The 17,655-nt window shown below is 53.9% G+C and overlaps 1 protein-coding gene across 13 annotated transcripts in view; it reads left to right on the forward strand.

The window, feature by feature from the left end:
- The window catches only part of ATP2B2 (ATPase plasma membrane Ca2+ transporting 2), a 353,733-nt gene that overhangs the window by 269,508 nt on the left and 66,570 nt on the right, over positions 1–17,655 (forward strand). For all 13 annotated transcript variants that reach the window (XM_033437364.2, XM_033437363.2, XM_049716215.1 and 10 more), the window contains 3 exons: positions 2,153–2,350; positions 9,443–9,700; positions 10,708–10,833. In XM_033437364.2, the coding sequence (XP_033293255.1) occupies positions 2,153–2,350; positions 9,443–9,700; positions 10,708–10,833 (582 nt within the window). The remainder of the gene's footprint in view (positions 1–2,152; positions 2,351–9,442; positions 9,701–10,707; positions 10,834–17,655) is intronic.

Raw genomic sequence — 17,655 nt, forward strand, 5'->3', positions numbered from 1 at the left:
TCCTCCAGGAGGTCGTGATTAATTACTCCACCTCCTAAGACTGGACAATAATAACCCAATATCCCCACCTGGTGCCTGGCATAGCACTAGGCACCTTACACGGACAGCCTGCCAAAGCCTCGTCCTGCCCCTGTGAGGTAGGCCCGGCCGTTGCCCACATTTTACAGAAGGGGAAACTGAGGCACTGGTAAGTCACTCCAAGTTGGGATTTGAGCCCATGACATCTGACTCCCAGCCCCACCCGAGTTCTTGGTGCTTGGTCTCAAACTAGCCACCTACGGGCTAAATCCAGTTTACGGATATGTTGTGTTTGGCCCTGGAATGTTTTTAATGGGGAAATTTTACATCAAATTCCAGGTGTCCAGTTTGTCTTAGAAGACCAGAGAGTCTACCACACTGGGCCCACAGTCCCCCACAGGAGATGAGAAATATCCCCTTTAGAAGGGCTGAGATTCTTCACTTTGCCCCAGTCCCCATCACTCCCTGTTGCCTCCCACCCACCTACTTCACTCATTCACAAAACCTGCCCGACCCCACAGCTATTCTCATTTGCAGCTCCTGCCCTGTGCTCTGACCCAGGACCCAGGATCTCAATGTTAGGCCTGTGAACAACCGGATGACAGAACCTCTAAGCCATGGCTAGACCCCCTGACCTGGAGGACACCCATATTTTCTACTGGTCACACTACTGGTAGACTCCAGAACATTTGAATCACAGACACTCAGGAGATTCAAAGACTCATCTCTCCTTGAATCAATCAGGAGGAGCCCAGGAGGTGGGCTGGTCCCACTGTCACCAAACTTCTTAGTGAAACCTTCATTTACTCCAAACCTTATGAGGAGCCCCAAAATGTGAACAGACCCCAGCAAGATCACTTCAGGGCCTGTAGACCTTGAAATCCCTGGGCTCCTCAGGGTCTGTACATTCTACTGAGCTCTCCTATTTTCATGATGGGGAAACTGAGGCTCAGAGAAAGGAACTGGCTGACCAAAGGCATAGCTAACTGCTGTAACAGGCCACTGTTGACTGTGCCTAGCCCCTTCCTCAGAGGCCCACCACCCTCTCAAATTCTGCCTTCTTCCCCTCATCAAAACCCACTCCCAGGAAAAAGCCTGAAGCTCGTTCACACTATGGTGTCCAGAACCAACGATGGCCTCCCCTCCCAGGGAGTCTAAAGGAGTTGGAGCTTTTAGGTAAAGGGAAGCATTTCAGACATTGTCTGTGGGTAGAACTGGGCAAAGGAAGGAAGACAAGGACCTCCCTGCAGTCCCTGAATCATGCTACATCGTGCCTGCCTGCTCTGGGTATGGAGCTCCCAGGTATGAAGCACAACATTTCCATGTGCTTCGAACAGGGCTGGCCTGGGTTCTCAGGTCCCAGGAGCGGCGTCAAGGCCACCTCTGGGTCTCATGAAGGCCTTGGTCTCTTCCTCTATGAAATGGGCGTAACTCAGCTCGGGCTCCTCCCTCCCGTGCACAGGCAGGACAGCGGATCTCCAGTGCTTACCTGCACTGATAGGCAAGGCAGGTGTGGGGTTTCTTTGGGAACGAGCCGCCCCCGGCTTTCCCAGGAGGTCTCGCCAGCCCGGCTCTCGGCGGCGGTAGGTGGGTGTCTCACGGTCGGCATCAGCACCTAGAAACCCAGACAGGAGGCGGCATGGCCATGTCCTGTACCCCTGAGCCGTAGGCTGCAGGACTCCCAGGACCGCTGAGCTCCTGCATCCCGGAGTGTGGGGCTTTTCCCTTCTCGGGACACTCCCCAGCCTTCACACCGGCCGGGCCTGCAGCAGCGAGAGAAGCACGGGTTGAATGAATAACTGGATGAATGAGCGAATGAACGACAGACTATTGGAGTTCTAGAAGCTGCGATGTGATAACTTATCTATGATAGTAGATATTAGACCACGAGGCCCCACAACTGTAACAGCAGAATGTTCCAGTCCTCCAACCCCAGCACGCTAGTGTCTCTGTTCAGGAGACCCTCTGGGCCAAAGCGAACACTGGGCGCCGTGCTCCTGGTGGGTGCCTGCCAGCCCCCTGCCTCGTTTTTGCCTCTCTCCCCTTCTCTCCTCCCTCCACCGTGTGGATGATTCCCAGAACGTGTGTGTGTCTCCTGGGCCCCCAGGCCAACCTCTCTGCACTCTGTCCGCAGGTTTGCCGGGTACCGCTCCAGACCTGGAAAAGAGAAAGCAGATTTTTGGGCAAAACTTTATACCTCCAAAGAAGCCAAAAACCTTCCTGCAGCTCGTTTGGGAGGCACTGCAAGACGTGACGCTGATCATCCTGGAGATCGCGGCCATCATCTCCCTGGGGCTATCCTTCTACCACCCGCCCGGTGAAAACAACGAAGGTAAGACAGGGCCTGGGACCCCTGCTGCCCACCCGGCAACACGCGTGCCTGGCCACACAGGAGGGCACTAGGAGCTCGCGGCCGTGGCTCCCTCCAGGTGAGGAAACCAAGGCCCAAGGGGCAGGGCCTCACCCACAGCTAGTGGGTGGCTGAGCCTGACCCCATGCTGAGAGTGTCCGGCCCCCATTCTCCCATGTGTGAAATGCAGGGGTTGGACCAACAACGGTCATGTTAGAGTGAGTGTTTATTGAGCACTTACAGGGTGCCGAACTCTGGGCTGAGATGCTGTCCTAACAACCCCATGAGGTAGGGTCCATGATTATGCCCATCTTAAAGATGAGGAAACCAAGGCACAGAGAAGTGAGTTAACTGGCTCGAGGTCACCCAGCGAAGAAATAGTCCCCAGGTTTTGCACCGGGGCTTGTTAAAAACACCACTGCCCAGACCACTCCCTGAGAGACTCTGGTTGTGTTGGATGGAGCCCAAGGGTGGGTGACCCCGAACTCCTGTCCAGGCTGCTCTCTAAGAGCTCCCCACTCTCACAGCTGGAGACACAGCCCCCGAATCGCTCACCCGGGGCCCACATCCACGCTCTGATCTGACAGGGCATCAGCCCTGTGCTCAGGTGCCCTGCTCCCTGGGTGCTCCAGCTTCTGAGCGACCCTGTTTCAGCTCCAACACTGGGTTTCTCCTCAGAACCCCGAAATTGCTGGCTCCTCAAGGCCTGCAACTACGAAAAAATCCATGATGACGTCCGAGCTCTGTGCACCTGATATTCCACAACAGGGACCACAGACTTCAGCCCACAGCCGACTCTGGCTCACCTCCTGTTTTTATATGGCCCGTGAGCTAAGATTGGTGTTTACATTTTTAAGCGGCTGAAAGAAAATCAAAATAATACTATTTCGCGGCACGTGACTATTGTATGAAAATTCATGTCATCATCTAAAAATGCAATTTCGTTGGGACACCCCCATTTCTTTTCCATGCTGTCTGTGGCTGACTTCCCACCACGACGGCAGGGTTGAATGACTGTGACAAAGACAGCAAGGCCCACAAAGGCTGAAATATTCACTTTCAGGCCTTTTATAGAGAAAGTTCGCCAGCCTCTGTCCTAGAAGATCAGGAAGGGAAATTTTGCTCCAAGAAAGCCATTCTCGGGCTTCCCTGGTGGCGCAGTGGTTGAGAGTCCGCCTGCCGATGCAGGGGACACTGGTTCGTGCCCCGGTCCTGGAAGATCCCACATGCCGCGGAGCGGCTGGGCCCGTGAGCCATGGCCGCTGGGCCTGCGTGTCCGGAGCCTGTGCTCCACGGCGGGAGAGGCCACAACAGTGAGAGGCCCGCGTACCGCAAAAAAAAAAAAAAAAAAAAAAAAGCCATTCTCCCTCTCCCCGGCCAGCCACCGCTCTCTGAGTGTGGAAGGAGAATAAAGTGGATGAAGACTCAGTTTCTGAAGTGAGCCCGTTCTCCCGGGTTAGAATCCTGTCTCCATCACCTCCCGGCTGTGTGCCCTTAAGCAAGTCACTTTCCTTCTCTGAGTCTCAGTTTCCTCATCTGCAAAACAGGGCGACAGACCTCACCTCGAAGGGTTATTACAGGGAGGTGGTGAAGGGCCGTGTGGACAGCGTGGCACACACAGAGGGCACCTGGAGGTGCTGGACCTGCAGCCACTGCGGGGAGACTGCCCCGGGTTTCCTTCCCTGCATCCCCGTCGGGGATCCCACACTGTGTGACCTGCGGGGGAAGGACTCTCAGTCCCGGTCCTAGCTTGCTTCAGTGTCACGCACACCCTTGTGGGCCTGACGCTGAACATGCTTTCCCACGTGATGAGTCTCAGCCTTGAGAGGGCATCCCGAAACCTGTCCTGGGTTCTGAACGGGGACATTGTTTTGTGGGTGGAGGAGACAGTGTGCCACTCACCCAGGGAGGGTTCTGGGGCAAACCCACCTTCTCAAAGTCAGGACTTAGAAGTCCTAATGGAAAACCTCATAAATAAATGAGGAGTTTGGGGTTAACATATACACACTACTATATATAAAATAGATAACCAGCAAGGACCTACTGTATAGCACAGGGAACTCTACTGAATATTTTGTAATAACCTATAAGGAAAAAGAATCTGAAAAAGAATATATATGTGTGTGTGTGTATGTGTGTGTGTGTGTGTGTGTGTGTGTGTGTATGTATATACACACATGCATGTATAACTGAATCACTGTGCTCTACACCTGAAACTAACACGACACTGTAAGTCAGTTATACTTCAATTTTTAAAAAAGAAAGGAAAGAAAACCTCAACCTCCATTCATCCTTCATTCCAGAAACTGAGCACCCCCCAAGGGCTAGGGCTTCACCAGCTCCAATGACAGCTTTCCTTTATGATGACAAAGTCTTTTAAACCTGTATCACTCTACGCATATATACATAGATAGATCGGCAGACAGATATATATGCACACACATACCATGAGATATGTGGGATCACCTATTTTTGTTGTTAGCTTTTTATAATCTGATTTGGCGTTAGTAGAAAAGTATAAACACTTTTCTTCGTTATTAATTATAATTAGACATTTCCTCATCAATGTGCTGTGTAAGTAGATAATCCTACTAGGGTCACTGCTTCAGGCAAGCAAATAAAAAGTGAAAAGCATGTAAGAAATCACCCTTATGGGCCTCCTTTCCCCAAATGAGAAAGTGGTCTCTGAGGTTCCTTGAACAGCTGTCACCCCACCTCCTCCCAGGCCAGAGTTTTCTGAGAAACTGGATAGCCAAGTCTCTCTGGCCAACTACCTCAGTTTTATACCTCGTATTACTGGCTGATTTCTTTTCTCTGCATGCCCTCTTTCCAAAGAGGGTTTAAAGCAGATAAATGTGCTACCACGATTGAGGTATAAATTTGACTTTGAACTTCCTGGCAGCCAAAGCAGAAAGTGAATTAGGATGATTCGCATAGCTCAAGTAATCAACAAGGAGGAAAGCTAGTCCTTTAGGAAGACAGCATGTCCCCTGACAACGAATTCTGGGATGAACTTTCACGTAGGATATTATGAGAGATGCATAATGGGCAGCATTCTCTGCAGAAGTTTTCCAGAAAATATAGAAGATGGCTCACGGCTACTTGCATGAGCCTTGAACAAAGCTAAGGGTGCAACACAAAGCGTAATAAGAAGGGAATTCCTACTATTTTTAGAGCCACCACTGGTTGGAAGCTTTTAGGGTAACAGCTCATTTGATCCTCACTTGACCCTCACAACAACCCCGTGGGCAGGTGCTATTATCACCCAGGAAACCAAGGCCCTGAGATGGTAAATGACTTGGGAGGAGCTCAGACTTTGGGAAGCGGCAGAACCGTGACTCAGACCAAGGCGTTCCAGCTCCCGAGCCCACGCTCCTATCCCTCGGCTACGTTTCCTCAGAAAGTGACCAGGTTGAGTCAGTGGAGAAGTGACCTCATGTGACCCAATTTAATGCAAGATTAGAACTCAGCAGGCAGATGATAGAGGGGGTGCAGTGGGAACATGGATCAGGCTCCCAGGCTGTACCAGGAGGAGCCTTCCCCCAGCCCTGCACACGGATGGCTGTGATCACCTCCATCTTAGAGAGGTGGGAGCCAAGGCCCAGAGAGGGGAAGGACTTGCCTAAGGTCACACAGCTTTTAGACAGTAGGGCTGGATTTTAAACCCAAGGCTTCTGGTTCTTTCTACTGCCCTCCCTTCCTGCAGCTGAGACAGTAGCTCAGGCCACACTCAGTTGATGAGCACAGATACACACACTCTAGTCCCACAGAATGAAGTTCCTGCACTTCGGGACTGTGCTACCTCCTCCCCAGCACCCAGGCCCTGGCCTGAGCTCTGAGCTCTGGACCTTCCGTGTTGCCTGGACCACCCCCTGCCATGTCAGACTCAGGCTGCCTCAGTTATGTATAAAACGACGCTGGTGATGAACTAACAGGCTCTAGGCTGCCTTGCCCTTCCCTGTTGGCTTTCTTGGCTCAGAGACCTCCAGACACTTGTCAGAGGTCACACAACACTTTTGTGGCAGGGCTGGGATAGGCATACCCCATGTTTCCCACTCCCTGCCTGTGACAGCTCCCCTAGTGCCAGAGTGCCAGCAGAGCGACCGGCACATAGTAGGTGCTTGGAAAATGTTTGTGGCTTGACCCGTTTTGAGAGCCCTTATTCGATGCCAGGCCCTGGTAACCACCTAGACAGTAGTTTCCCCATTTTACTGATGAACAACTAGAGGGAAGCCCAGAGAGGCCAAGTGAATTCCCCAAGGTCACACAGACAGTATGTGGCCACACCCTAGAAAACCCCGCGTCCAGGGAGGGCAGCTGCAGGTTTCCCAGACGCTGTGGTCACGATCTCCAGATCCTGTCCCTGCCCCAGTCCAAGGGAGCCCCAGAGGAGACCTCAGCAGGGCCCACCCATGCCCCTCTTTCTTCCCCTTTCTCATCTCTTTCCCTTAATTGCACCAGAGCAGCAGGAGTTGTTTTCAGGGTTTGGCGGCTCCCAATAGCTTAAGCAATCTGCATCCCTACTTTCTTGCCATCCCAGGGCACCATGTAGTCATCAGATAGTTCTCAAAAAGCTAATGGAATTTTTGCTGGCCAAGTGAGTGCCCTCAAAGGCCCAGAGGGCTCCTTGGTATTGAATCAGCAAGGGCAGCAGACGGGGCTTGGAGACAAGGTAACAGGTAACAGGTCTCAGCTACCATGCCCTTGGTTCTCAGAAGTCAGTCCAAAGAGAGAAGCTCATGAAAAGGAGAGGACCAATGTCTGCCGTGTACTCACCACATGCCAGGCCCTTACTAAGCCCTGGGCTCACAAAGTCCCTGGGGTCATCCCACTTTATAGCTGTCCAAACCGAGACTCAGAGAGGCCAAGTCACTTACCCAAGATCACACAGCAGAGCCTGGATTTGAAGCCATGTCTTTCCAGTTCCAGGGCCCAAAGGCTTTTCATTGTCCTGGACTGTCTCTGAGTGTCCTGAACATTTCAGTAACTAAAGCGGGGGGCCATTGATGAAGCACAGGACAGGGACAAAACAGCCCTCCCACTTACAGAGCATGTGGCAGGGGCAGGGGATAACAAAGGTCCCAGAAGGAGAAGCACTGGGCTCTGTATCTTGAATCACTCCCCCAAGTCCAAGAGAATGCATCTCCGTGTACTGGGTTTCTCTTTAGCAAGGTTCACCTGTGTTTCCCAGTTTGGGGGATTTCACTGGTGTTGTTCACTAGTAGAGGGGCACCTTAGTTCCCCTCCTCCCATCTTCACGTGGTTCTGAAGTCCAACTGGATCCCCTCTGCCACGTGGGGGCTCGAGGCCCCATTCAGGCTGCCTGTGTGATGATGTCACGTGCTGGACAAGAAGCCACCCTTACACTGAGCGTTTACTGTGTGCTTGCTGCGTCAGGTGCTTTACGTACAGCTTCTCCCCAGACTTCACCACCACCTAGGAGGGAGCACCTGTCATTACCCCAGTTTTGCAGATGAGAAAACCAGGGCACAGCGGTTAAGCAGCTAGCTCCGGGCACGCAGCTGGGATTTGAGCTCAGAGCTATAGCCCGAGGTCAGTTACCATCGCCATGATAACGATTATCATCACCACCAAAGGCTGGTTCAGTTCAACAGTTTAAAATTATTGGAAAAGTCTGAAATTCCCAAAGAAAAGAAAAGTGGCTTTGAGAACGCCACACAGTGGTATAGTTGTTTATTAGCCAATGAGGAGTGGCTGGTTCAGCCAGAGATGTGGAATTTTCTAGTGACCCACACCGCCGGCCTGCAGTGACTCTGTATCATCTCGAGCACGGGCCCACCAGCTGAGCCTTGACCCTTCCAGGAGCTGAGAGCCAGAAAACATTCCCTGGTACCACCTGGCCTTCTGGTCATGTTGCTTTCGACCCCTCGTTTCCCAGAGAGTCATGCTGGGGACTCTTGAAACCGCTGTTCTCTATTCCTTGGGACTGAACTAGACTTCCAGACAGTCGACCATGGGTCTTTGGCAACATTTTCTACTTTCCCAGTGAGGCCAGCGTGTGGCAGAGAGGGCCGCTGGGCTCAGGGGTAGTGGGCAGGCCAGGTCCAGTGTCAGATTCCAGGCCTGGATTCAGACTCCAGATCTGCTGTGTGATCCTGGCTGAGTTGCTGTCCCTCTCTGAACTGCTTCCCTCCTCTCAGCCAGCTTGAGGATTAAAGTGGATGCCTGGCACACAGCAGGCCTTGCGAATGGCCCAGTGGGGCCCAGCCTCGGTGGAAGGGGCCCGCTCTGAGTTTTCTAGGAGTGGATCGTCAGATGCTGTCCATGGAGAGACACTTCTCCACCCCCCGACCCCTGCCCATTGGAAGGAAGGGCCTAGGCCAGTCCTGGTGTGGCACTCATCTCTCTGGGCCTCAGTTTCCACATCTGTCCATGGGGGTAATACCTCTGACTTTCCGGATCCTTCTGGGGATGCAGGAGACGGGATGTGCGGAGGGGCTTGGAAAGGCGCTAGGGCTCAGCACTGCGTGGGCAGGACCTGCCTTCCAGTCCGAGGCCTTGGCATCAGATGTGTCTGGTGTCCTCTTTTTCTTTGTCACATGGTGGGTCTGGCAGGCCTTAAGCAATGTGGGGCCCAGACCTGGAGGTTCAATGGTGCAAGGGTGTGGGGTGGAGGGTCACCGTGGATCAGACAAGTGGCTCGGAGTGTCGGTGTCCTCACTGTGCAGTCGGGGCTCAAATCCAACAAGGGCTGAGTAAGAACCTCCTGGTGCTAAGCACAGGCTGGAGCTTTTGCCTTCCTCCCCTTGAGTCTGGAATGTGGTCTCAGTGACTCCCATTTTGCAGATAAGGACACCAACCAAAGCTTAGGGAAGGCTTACCCAGGACCATAGAGTGCCAGCAGCAGGATTCAGACCAGCTTGTTGGAGGGCAGGTCCAGCACTATGGCTCCCGCCGCAGCCTAGAAACCTGCCGTACAGTTGCTGGAAGAAGGGAAGGAAAGGACATCAGCCAAACTGCATTTTAGACCCTAAAGCACTTGCACTATTGATTGCTGTGAGGCCCCTTCTGCCTGGCTGACCCACCCCACCTGCTTCCTTCTGCCGTCTGCAGGATGTGCAACGGCCCAGGCGGGGGCAGAAGATGAAGGGGAGGCGGAGGCGGGCTGGATCGAGGGGGCCGCCATCCTCCTCTCGGTCATCTGCGTGGTCCTGGTCACGGCCTTCAATGACTGGAGCAAAGAGAAACAGTTCCGGGGCCTGCAGAGCCGCATTGAACAGGAGCAGAAGTTCACCGTGGTCCGGGCTGGCCAGGTGGTCCAGATCCCTGTGGCTGAGATCGTGGTTGGGGATATCGCCCAGGTCAAATATGGTAAGTGACCCAACCACAGAGCCACATGCTGGAGCTGGCATCTGGGCACAGGTGGGACCCAGATAGTCTGGTCCAGGGCAGGGGGTGGATTCCTGAAGGCTGAGCCCAAGCCAGGTTGTCTTCTGAGCTCCTTGGAGAGGTGGAAGGCTCCTTTCTGGAGGTAAGATTCCAGAATCCATTTAAATCAGAAATGGCAAATACATGGCACACGTACCACAACTCTCCAGACTTCTACCCTTAGCAGACATTCCTAATCAATCTCAGCTCAAAGCCTAGATACATCCTCAGATGCCTTCTCAGTATAACACTCCAAGGACCACTAACACTCAGAATGGGTTGATGAGGTGAAATCCATTTCCCACCTCTGATTCGGCTGTTAATGGATGGTTGTTGGGCTAGAGAAGGTGTTACAGGGAGTGGACATGGATGAGTGAACATTCTAGGCCTGTGATACTGCCATGGAGAACGTGAGCAGGCTGGTGCCAAAGGGGATTTAGATGAGATATGTCCTAGGTAAGTAGAGGCCAAAGATGGGGGAAAGATTGGCAGGCCTCTCCTCAGTCAGCCCTAGGGGGCTTGGTTTCCTCTGATAACATGCCTGTCTTGGGGGGCTCTTCAGCCTAGTCAAGAGAGATTAATCCCTTCCAAAAGAATTTCCCCAAAACATAGTTGAGACCAGAGAAGATTGAATCATTGAGAAAACTGGGCCCCAAGTCCATGCCATGCCAAGAGAAGCACTTTATAAACTGAAGGATACGCCCACCCAAGCGAGGATTATTGCGGGACCTAACCTCAGCCCCCCAGGCCTCATGCCCTTCACTGGCCCCAGGCTTCAGCTGTCTGTGGTCCTTTGATGGGCGCCATCTTGGCTCCTGTATCCTGGGAACTCTAGGCAGCCAGTTCCCAAGGGCGAACCTTCCTTGCAACCATACCTTGAAGAGAATACTCCAGCCTCTCCAGCCACCTGAGACCCTGCTGACTGACCCCCTCACCCTTCTTCCTACCAGGCGACCTCCTCCCTGCAGATGGCCTCTTCATCCAGGGCAATGACCTCAAGATCGATGAAAGCTCCCTGACAGGGGAGTCTGACCAGGTGCGCAAGTCTGTGGACAAGGACCCCATGCTGCTGTCAGGTGAGCTGTGGCCCACGGTGGGCTCACTCCCATTGCCGATTCCTGCCCCCATGCCCAGGGGGCATCCATGTCCCCTTTATGAGGCTGGAGGGTCTCAGAGACTTTGGTCCTTGTCTCCAGATCTCTGGCCAACTCGGCCCCAAACGAGAACTCCCTCCCTTTTCCCCTGCAGTCGTACATTGAGCCTACTGTGCACTGAGCAGCACTGCAGGCCCTGGGGCGAGCACAGTGAATAAAACTGACAACGAATTCCTGCCCCCATGAAACTTACCTTCTAGTAAGTTGATTTTCTGAAAAGTCGAACATGGAAGTCTGTTCTCGTTAGAGATGAGAAAGAATCAGTCTGATGATGCCTACTTTAGATGCGTGCTGTGTGCCAGGCATTGGGCTGGAGGCTGGGGACACAGCAGTGTACAAGGCAGATGAGGCCCCAGCCTTGAGAAGCTTGTAGTATAGTGTGGAGAGACAGACAGTGTTAAAATTCCAGAGGGTAATACATATATGATGAAAAAAAAGCAGGGCGATGGAGTGCAGGTGGTGGGGAGGTCGGGGCGGCCACGTGTGAGCTGAGGTGTGAATGATGGAAAGGAGCTGGTCTTGCAACTTTCCAGGGAAAGAGTATAGCAGGGAGCAGGAGTAGCAAGTGCAAAGGCCCTGAGGCAGGACCGGGAGCAAGAGGGAGACCTTGTGCACCATGGTCAGGAGTTTATAAATTTTCTGCGTACGATGAGGATTCTCTGGAATCGGCAGTAAGCTGATCATGTTTACATTTTTAAGATCTCAGTCTGGCTGCTTCAGGGGGCAAGAGAGGAGGGGAGGCCCTGCAGAGGTGAGGCACCAGACAGGTGAAATACCCGCCCTCCAAGCAGGGACACCAAAAAGGCTTTATTGTCCAGCAGCGCTCAGCAAACATCCTCTGAGCAGTTGCTCTGGGCCAGGCCCTGGGCCCTCCCTTCCATGATGATACAGACTCATCCCCTGGCATTGGAAGCCCCCAGCTTGAGTAAGCTGGGGGAAGCAGACCAGCAAACAGCTGATTCCACAGTAGAGGAGTGAGGAAGGTGTGAGAAAACCGACAGAACAGAACTATCCAGAGAGGTGGAATTGAGCTGGGTTTTAAGGGGTGAGTAGGAGTCCACCAAGCAGAGTTGTGGAGAAAGGGCCCTCCTAGCAGAGGTGCAGCGGGATTTCCTAGAAATACAGAGGAGGAGGGCAGCATGTCTGCAGGGTACGACGGTAAAAAGGAGTGAGAATTGGGTCTGGGGCATTTATTATCAAGAACTATCCAACCAACATTTATTAAGCACCTACTGTGTGCCCGTGGTTAATGAGACAAACAAGGTCCCTGCCCTCCTGGAGCTTAGAATCTAGTAAAATAGACAAACAAGGAAGGAACAAACAAGCAGATATTTAACATAATTTCAGATGGTGATAAGTCAGGTGAAGACATTACACCATTATAGTGAGATAGAGACCCTGAGGAAGGGGACGGGAATCTTAGTTGATCAGGGAAAAGCCTGTCTGAAGAGGTTGCATTTGAGCTAAAACCAGAACAATGAGAAGAAAGAGCATTCTAGGCAGAAGGATAGCGAGTGCAAAGACCCGGGGCGGGGTCTGACCAAGTGATCATGGAAAGCCTCAAATGCCCTCTTGGAACTTAGAGCCACATGAGAGCTCAGTAAATGGTCATTGCCCTGTGGCCCTGGTTCTGACCTCTGGGCTTAAGTGGTTGTCAGACAGGCGAGCATCCTTGGGAGAAGTGGCCAGGTGGGTCACGGGGATCAGTGGAGGTCGAGGGGAGGAGCTAGGCCTGAGTGGATGAGTGATGAAGGTTCCAGACAGTTTGGAGGAAGGAGAAGAGGGATGGTTCCCTGACAGGAGACTGGGGAGAGAAAATGTTCAGGGTCACTGACCTGAAGCATGAGCAACCAGCCACAGAGGTGGGCACAGGTGCAAAGACGTTGGAAAAGAGCAACAGGGCAGAGTTGGATGGGAAGTCGGCTGGCCAGCTGGAGTGGAATCAACCACTCTAGTCTCGACCTTCCATCTGGCTGGAAGCCCAGGCAAATGGAGTAGACCCTGGGCCTCTGGATGTCAGGAAACGGGAGCCAAGGTCTCCCGTGGTGTCTTTGTGGGCAAGATGGAGAAGACTGTGCTGAGGCCAGGGGATTTCGGTCAGTTTGTGCTGACTCTTGAACTGCTGGCAATCTGGTGAAAGGTTTCTAGCGGCCTTCCCTGGAGCTCTGTCCTGTTGTGGTATGGAATGTATGCCCATCAAGTTCACAGAGACCACAAGTCCAGGAAGGCTGACAAAGAGAAAGCAAGGGTCAGTACCCGCAAAGATGGCCAGAGTGCAGCGTGAACTAGACTCAAGAAAATGAAACTTGACCGTGAGCTGCAGTACTGACATTCAGAAACCCAGCTGCCTGGCGGAGAGGGAGGGCAGTGGCTTAGCCCAGGCTCCTGGGGAAAAGACAGTGAGAAAGGGGCATGGTCAGCCCGATGGAAAGCAATCTAATTGGAAAGAGAAGGATTCTGTAACAGTCAGAACCATTCTAGGAACAAAAGAGGCTGCCTGTATGGTAGTGAGTTCCCCGTCACTGATTGTGTGTGAGCAGGGCCTGGACAGGCTATGGGTGGGTATGTTGTAGAGGAGGCCGAAACCCTGAATGGGCGCTGCATTCAGTGCTGCTCCCTGCGGTGAGAGTCACAGATTCAGTACACCTGTTCTCACCTGCACCTCTGCTATAGACCCACCTTGTTTCCTTCCTTCTGCCCTGCCTCTGCTGAGGCCGTTCCCTCCTCCCACACGGCTCTCTCCCTTCCCCACTGCACATTTAACTCCTGCCCGTCTGCTCAGTCCCACCTCCTCCATGAAGTCTTCCCTGACCACCCCTGCCCTGTGCCACCTGGGACCCATGCATTAGCCTGTGACGTCACACTGCGCTCGGCCCATTTGGGCACAGCCTCATCATGCTGATTGAGTTTTGTGCTGCGCAAAGCATCTCAAGTAAAATAAAGAGCAAACCCATCCACAGTCCCATCACCCAAACAAATCCAACAGGTCTCACTTCTATGGGCCCCTTCCGTCCTTGGCCGGTCCAAGAGGGTGGGAGCCCGAGCCTGAGGCTGTCGGGAGGTCAGCCCAGCTCCACCCCAGGCCCTGCACACCTTAGGGCTCAGGCACTGTCTGCCAGAGTGAGGAGGGAGGCTGCGCTGCACTGTAGAAAGAGCAGAGTTGGGCAGGCTGAGCCAGATCTGGGCTCTGAAATGAACTTGCTTTGTGGCCTTGGGCATGTCGCTTCACTTCTCTGAGCCTCAGTTTACCTGTGAGGAGAACAGTGGCGTCCTGGTGTGTGATGTAGGTGAGGCCCCTACCTAGCACAGTGCTGCCGGAGGGATGCTCACGGTCGGCTGGTTCCCTTCCCTGTTCCTCGGACGGAGCCTGGACTTGGGAGTGAGATAGCCTGGCTTCACATCCCGACTCTGCCCTTCACTGGCTGGGAGACCTTGGACAATCTTCTTATACCCTTTCTGAGCCTCCATTTTCTCACTTGTAAAGTGGGAGAGTAACCCCAGCTTATATGTCCATTTCCCCTCCCTTCCTTCTTCTTGAATGTGTCCCCTTTCCCCCTCTCTGGGCTGGCCCTGTCTCTCCCCCATCCAGCTCCTCTCCACCTTCAGCCTGCCCAAGCCTGCCTCCTCCAGGGGGTTCCCCTGGATTGCTGTCTTCCCCAGTGCTCTGAACCCTGCATAACTGCCATTTGGACTCTCACATGACCAGACATCTCGGACCCTTCCCCTGTGCCAGTGGCTTTGCTGGGCCTTCTGGTCAGATGACCCTCAGAAAACACAGAGGGACCATGCTGGGGGCCCCTGCAGGGTCCTCATGGTAGTTCAGACGCCCCCACATGGCATCTGGCACACTGGCTCAGCCTAGAGGAAGGCAAAGAATGCTCAGTTCTGGATCAGGTGGCCTGCCATGCCCGACCTTTGACCCTGGAAATGTCCCTTCCTCTCTAAGCCTCCATGTCTGTGTCTGTGCAGTGAGCCGGTGAGGAGCCCTTCCCCCCTGCCTGCGCCACAGGGCTGTTGTGGGGAGCACATGCCTGGACAGATGTGACTGTCCTCTGTGAACGGTGCACGTGTGAGATGCTGTGTGCTGTGGAATGAACACAGCCTTTGGAGGCAGAACCTCCAGGTTCCAGCCCTGCATTGGCTCCCGCTATGACCTCTGCCCATCAGGACCTCAGTCTCCCCATCTGACAAGTGGGGGCAGACGAGCCTTCAGAAAGATTCAGATGTCTCCAAAGCTGTGGGCACAAAGGAAATCCTAAAGGCCTGGAGCTCGCCCCCCAGGACACACAGGCAGACACAGGCCCATGTCTGCAGTGGCTTCAGCCCAGGCAGAGTAGAAACATGCAGAAATCGCAGGTCCCTACATCCACGGGGTGAGGTGGGGGGAGTGTGGACACCAAACTGAGCACTCACTTGCTTCCCCTGCTGCCTGTGGACGTGCCCCCGTGTGGCCGCAAAGTCCACTCTCTGCAAGGGGAGCAAGAGATTCAGATTTTTCAGGTCAATCTCCCGATGTTGAAGACGTTGGGAAGAAATTCCAATTTTTCAAAAGCCTGTGTGGGTCAGACACCCTGTGGGTGGGCCCTGGAATACAAACTCTGACCTCGGCCTATTTTTTTTCTTAGTTTTGTATTTTAATATAATTTCAAACTTTCAGAAAAGTTGCAGGACTAGTACAATGAACGCCTGAATGGCCTCCCCTCTGGTTCAACTGCTGTTGCCATTGTGCCTCCCTTGCTCTCAGGAGCCTCCCTCTCTCCTTCGTCAGGGCCTCTTCCTACTTCAGGTGTGTCTCCGAAGAAAAGGTGTCCTCGTGCATAACCACAGCACAGTGATCAATTCAGGAAGCGTTGATGCAGTACTGATACCCGACATACCATCCATGTTCACACGTGCCAGCTGTCCCCACAGCGTCCCCCAGGCTGGGAGCCAGCGCAGGATGCCGCGTGGCATTTAGGTGTCCTGCCTCTTCAGCCTCCTTTAGCACAGAGCAGGTCCTCAGCATTCTTTCCCTTTCCTGGAAGGCCAGTGGTTTTTAACCTGCCTGGGTCATGAACCCCCATGAGAGTCCCATGAAAGCAATAATCCCTCTTATGAGAAGTAAATGTCCGGACTTGTCACCTTACAGCCTGTCAGTGGACTCACAGATCCCTAGAGAACCATGGTCTGGTCTCGATTTGCAGCTGGGGAAACTGAGGCCCCAAGCAGGCGTGTAAAGGCCCACCGAGGCCAGGGCCAGAGGGAGACTCCAGCCCGGCAGCCTCCTAGCGCCCACATGCGAGCGCACCTCCGAGGACCCCTTGACTTCATTACCCAGCGGCGTGGCCTGTTTGAAGCACCTGATAGTGAATTCCACGGGGAAACCAACAACCAGGCACCATCGATGTGGCCATGGAAGGGACAGGGGCCAGCGGGCCAGGGTGGGGACCGTCCTCAAAAGCAGCAGGCCCATTGGCTCGGTCCCCTGCAGGACCCCACCCTCCTCCATCACCCCTGGAACCAGAGCATGAACAGCATGAGGTTACCCAGGACATCGACAAACTCTCTCGGGCCTGCCGAGCGGAAGGCCAGGCACGGGGAGCCGGACCTACCACCACTGCCGCTGCCACCAGGGAGCCTAGGACAGCACCGTGACCGCAGGAAGGCCCAGTGTGCCGCTCGGCCCGCGCTCTCTCCATTACACTACCCTGCCTCTTCTCCATGAGAGGCAGCGGGGTGTAGTGGATAGAGCACGGGTTCAAGTCCCGGCTCCACCGCTCACGGTTGTGTGACCCTGGGCCATCGCTTAACCTCTCTGAGCCAGAGAGGCCACAGGTGGGCGGAGGGCCTTGGGGTTGTGCCTGCACTAAAACCTACCTCACAGGGCTGTTGTGAGGGGGATGGGCTTGTGGGCCATGAAATGCTTTGCCGACTGTCTAATGCTCTGTGAGCATGCGTTATTACTGTTATCAACTGCGTTGATAACAATAATGAAGACAGAACCGCGTCTGGCGTGGCAATCGCATTGGCTTTGCTTGGTGCTTGTGCCGGAGGCAGGTAATAATCCCCAGAGAAGGCCTCCGTCCCTTCTTCCCTTCTCTACCCCCAGGAAAAGACCTTTTAGAAGGTCTGACCTCCCCGCTCTCCCTGTCCAAAGAGAGGCTTAGGAAGTCAAAATCAGGAGAGTGAGGAGCTCTGGGTTTAAGCCCCTACCTGTGCCTCATGTGCTGTGCAACCTCACTGAGCCATTTGCCCTCTCTGGGCTAAGAAGGTTCATTTTGTAAAGTTAGGTTCCTCTAGCTCTGCCACCTGGGACTCAGTGCACCCCACTTGCCATCGCATGAGACTTTGGCCCCGAGATGCCATCTGGACCAGGCCTGCAGCAAGTCTGAGGCAGAGATGGGCTTTGAGTCTGCAGTTGGGAAAGTTCTGGCCGACACTCAGCTGCCAGGTTAGAGGCCACAGAAGTCATCTGCAGGGAGCGGAGATGAAGGTTCAGGTGGGGCAGGACAGGCCGTCCCGTTGGTGGGAGCCCGCAGTGTTCCCTGGGCCCGAGCTCCTTTCTGGCTCACGGATGGATGGACAGACGGATGGGCGGGAGCTAGATGCTGACAGAGCTCCCTCACCGCTCGCCTGCCTCCCTCTCGCTCCTCGGGGCTGTGTCCCCAGACAGCTCTGCCTCTGACTTTGTGCACAAGCCTTCCCAGCAAGGGAGAGAGAATAGGAGCCGGGAGCCACCCGGCCGCCCCAGCAATGCCCTGTGAA

The sequence above is a fragment of the Orcinus orca genome, chromosome 10 (assembly GCF_937001465.1).
Source record: "Orcinus orca chromosome 10, mOrcOrc1.1, whole genome shotgun sequence".
NCBI classification, from domain to species: Eukaryota; Metazoa; Chordata; class Mammalia; order Artiodactyla; family Delphinidae; genus Orcinus; species Orcinus orca.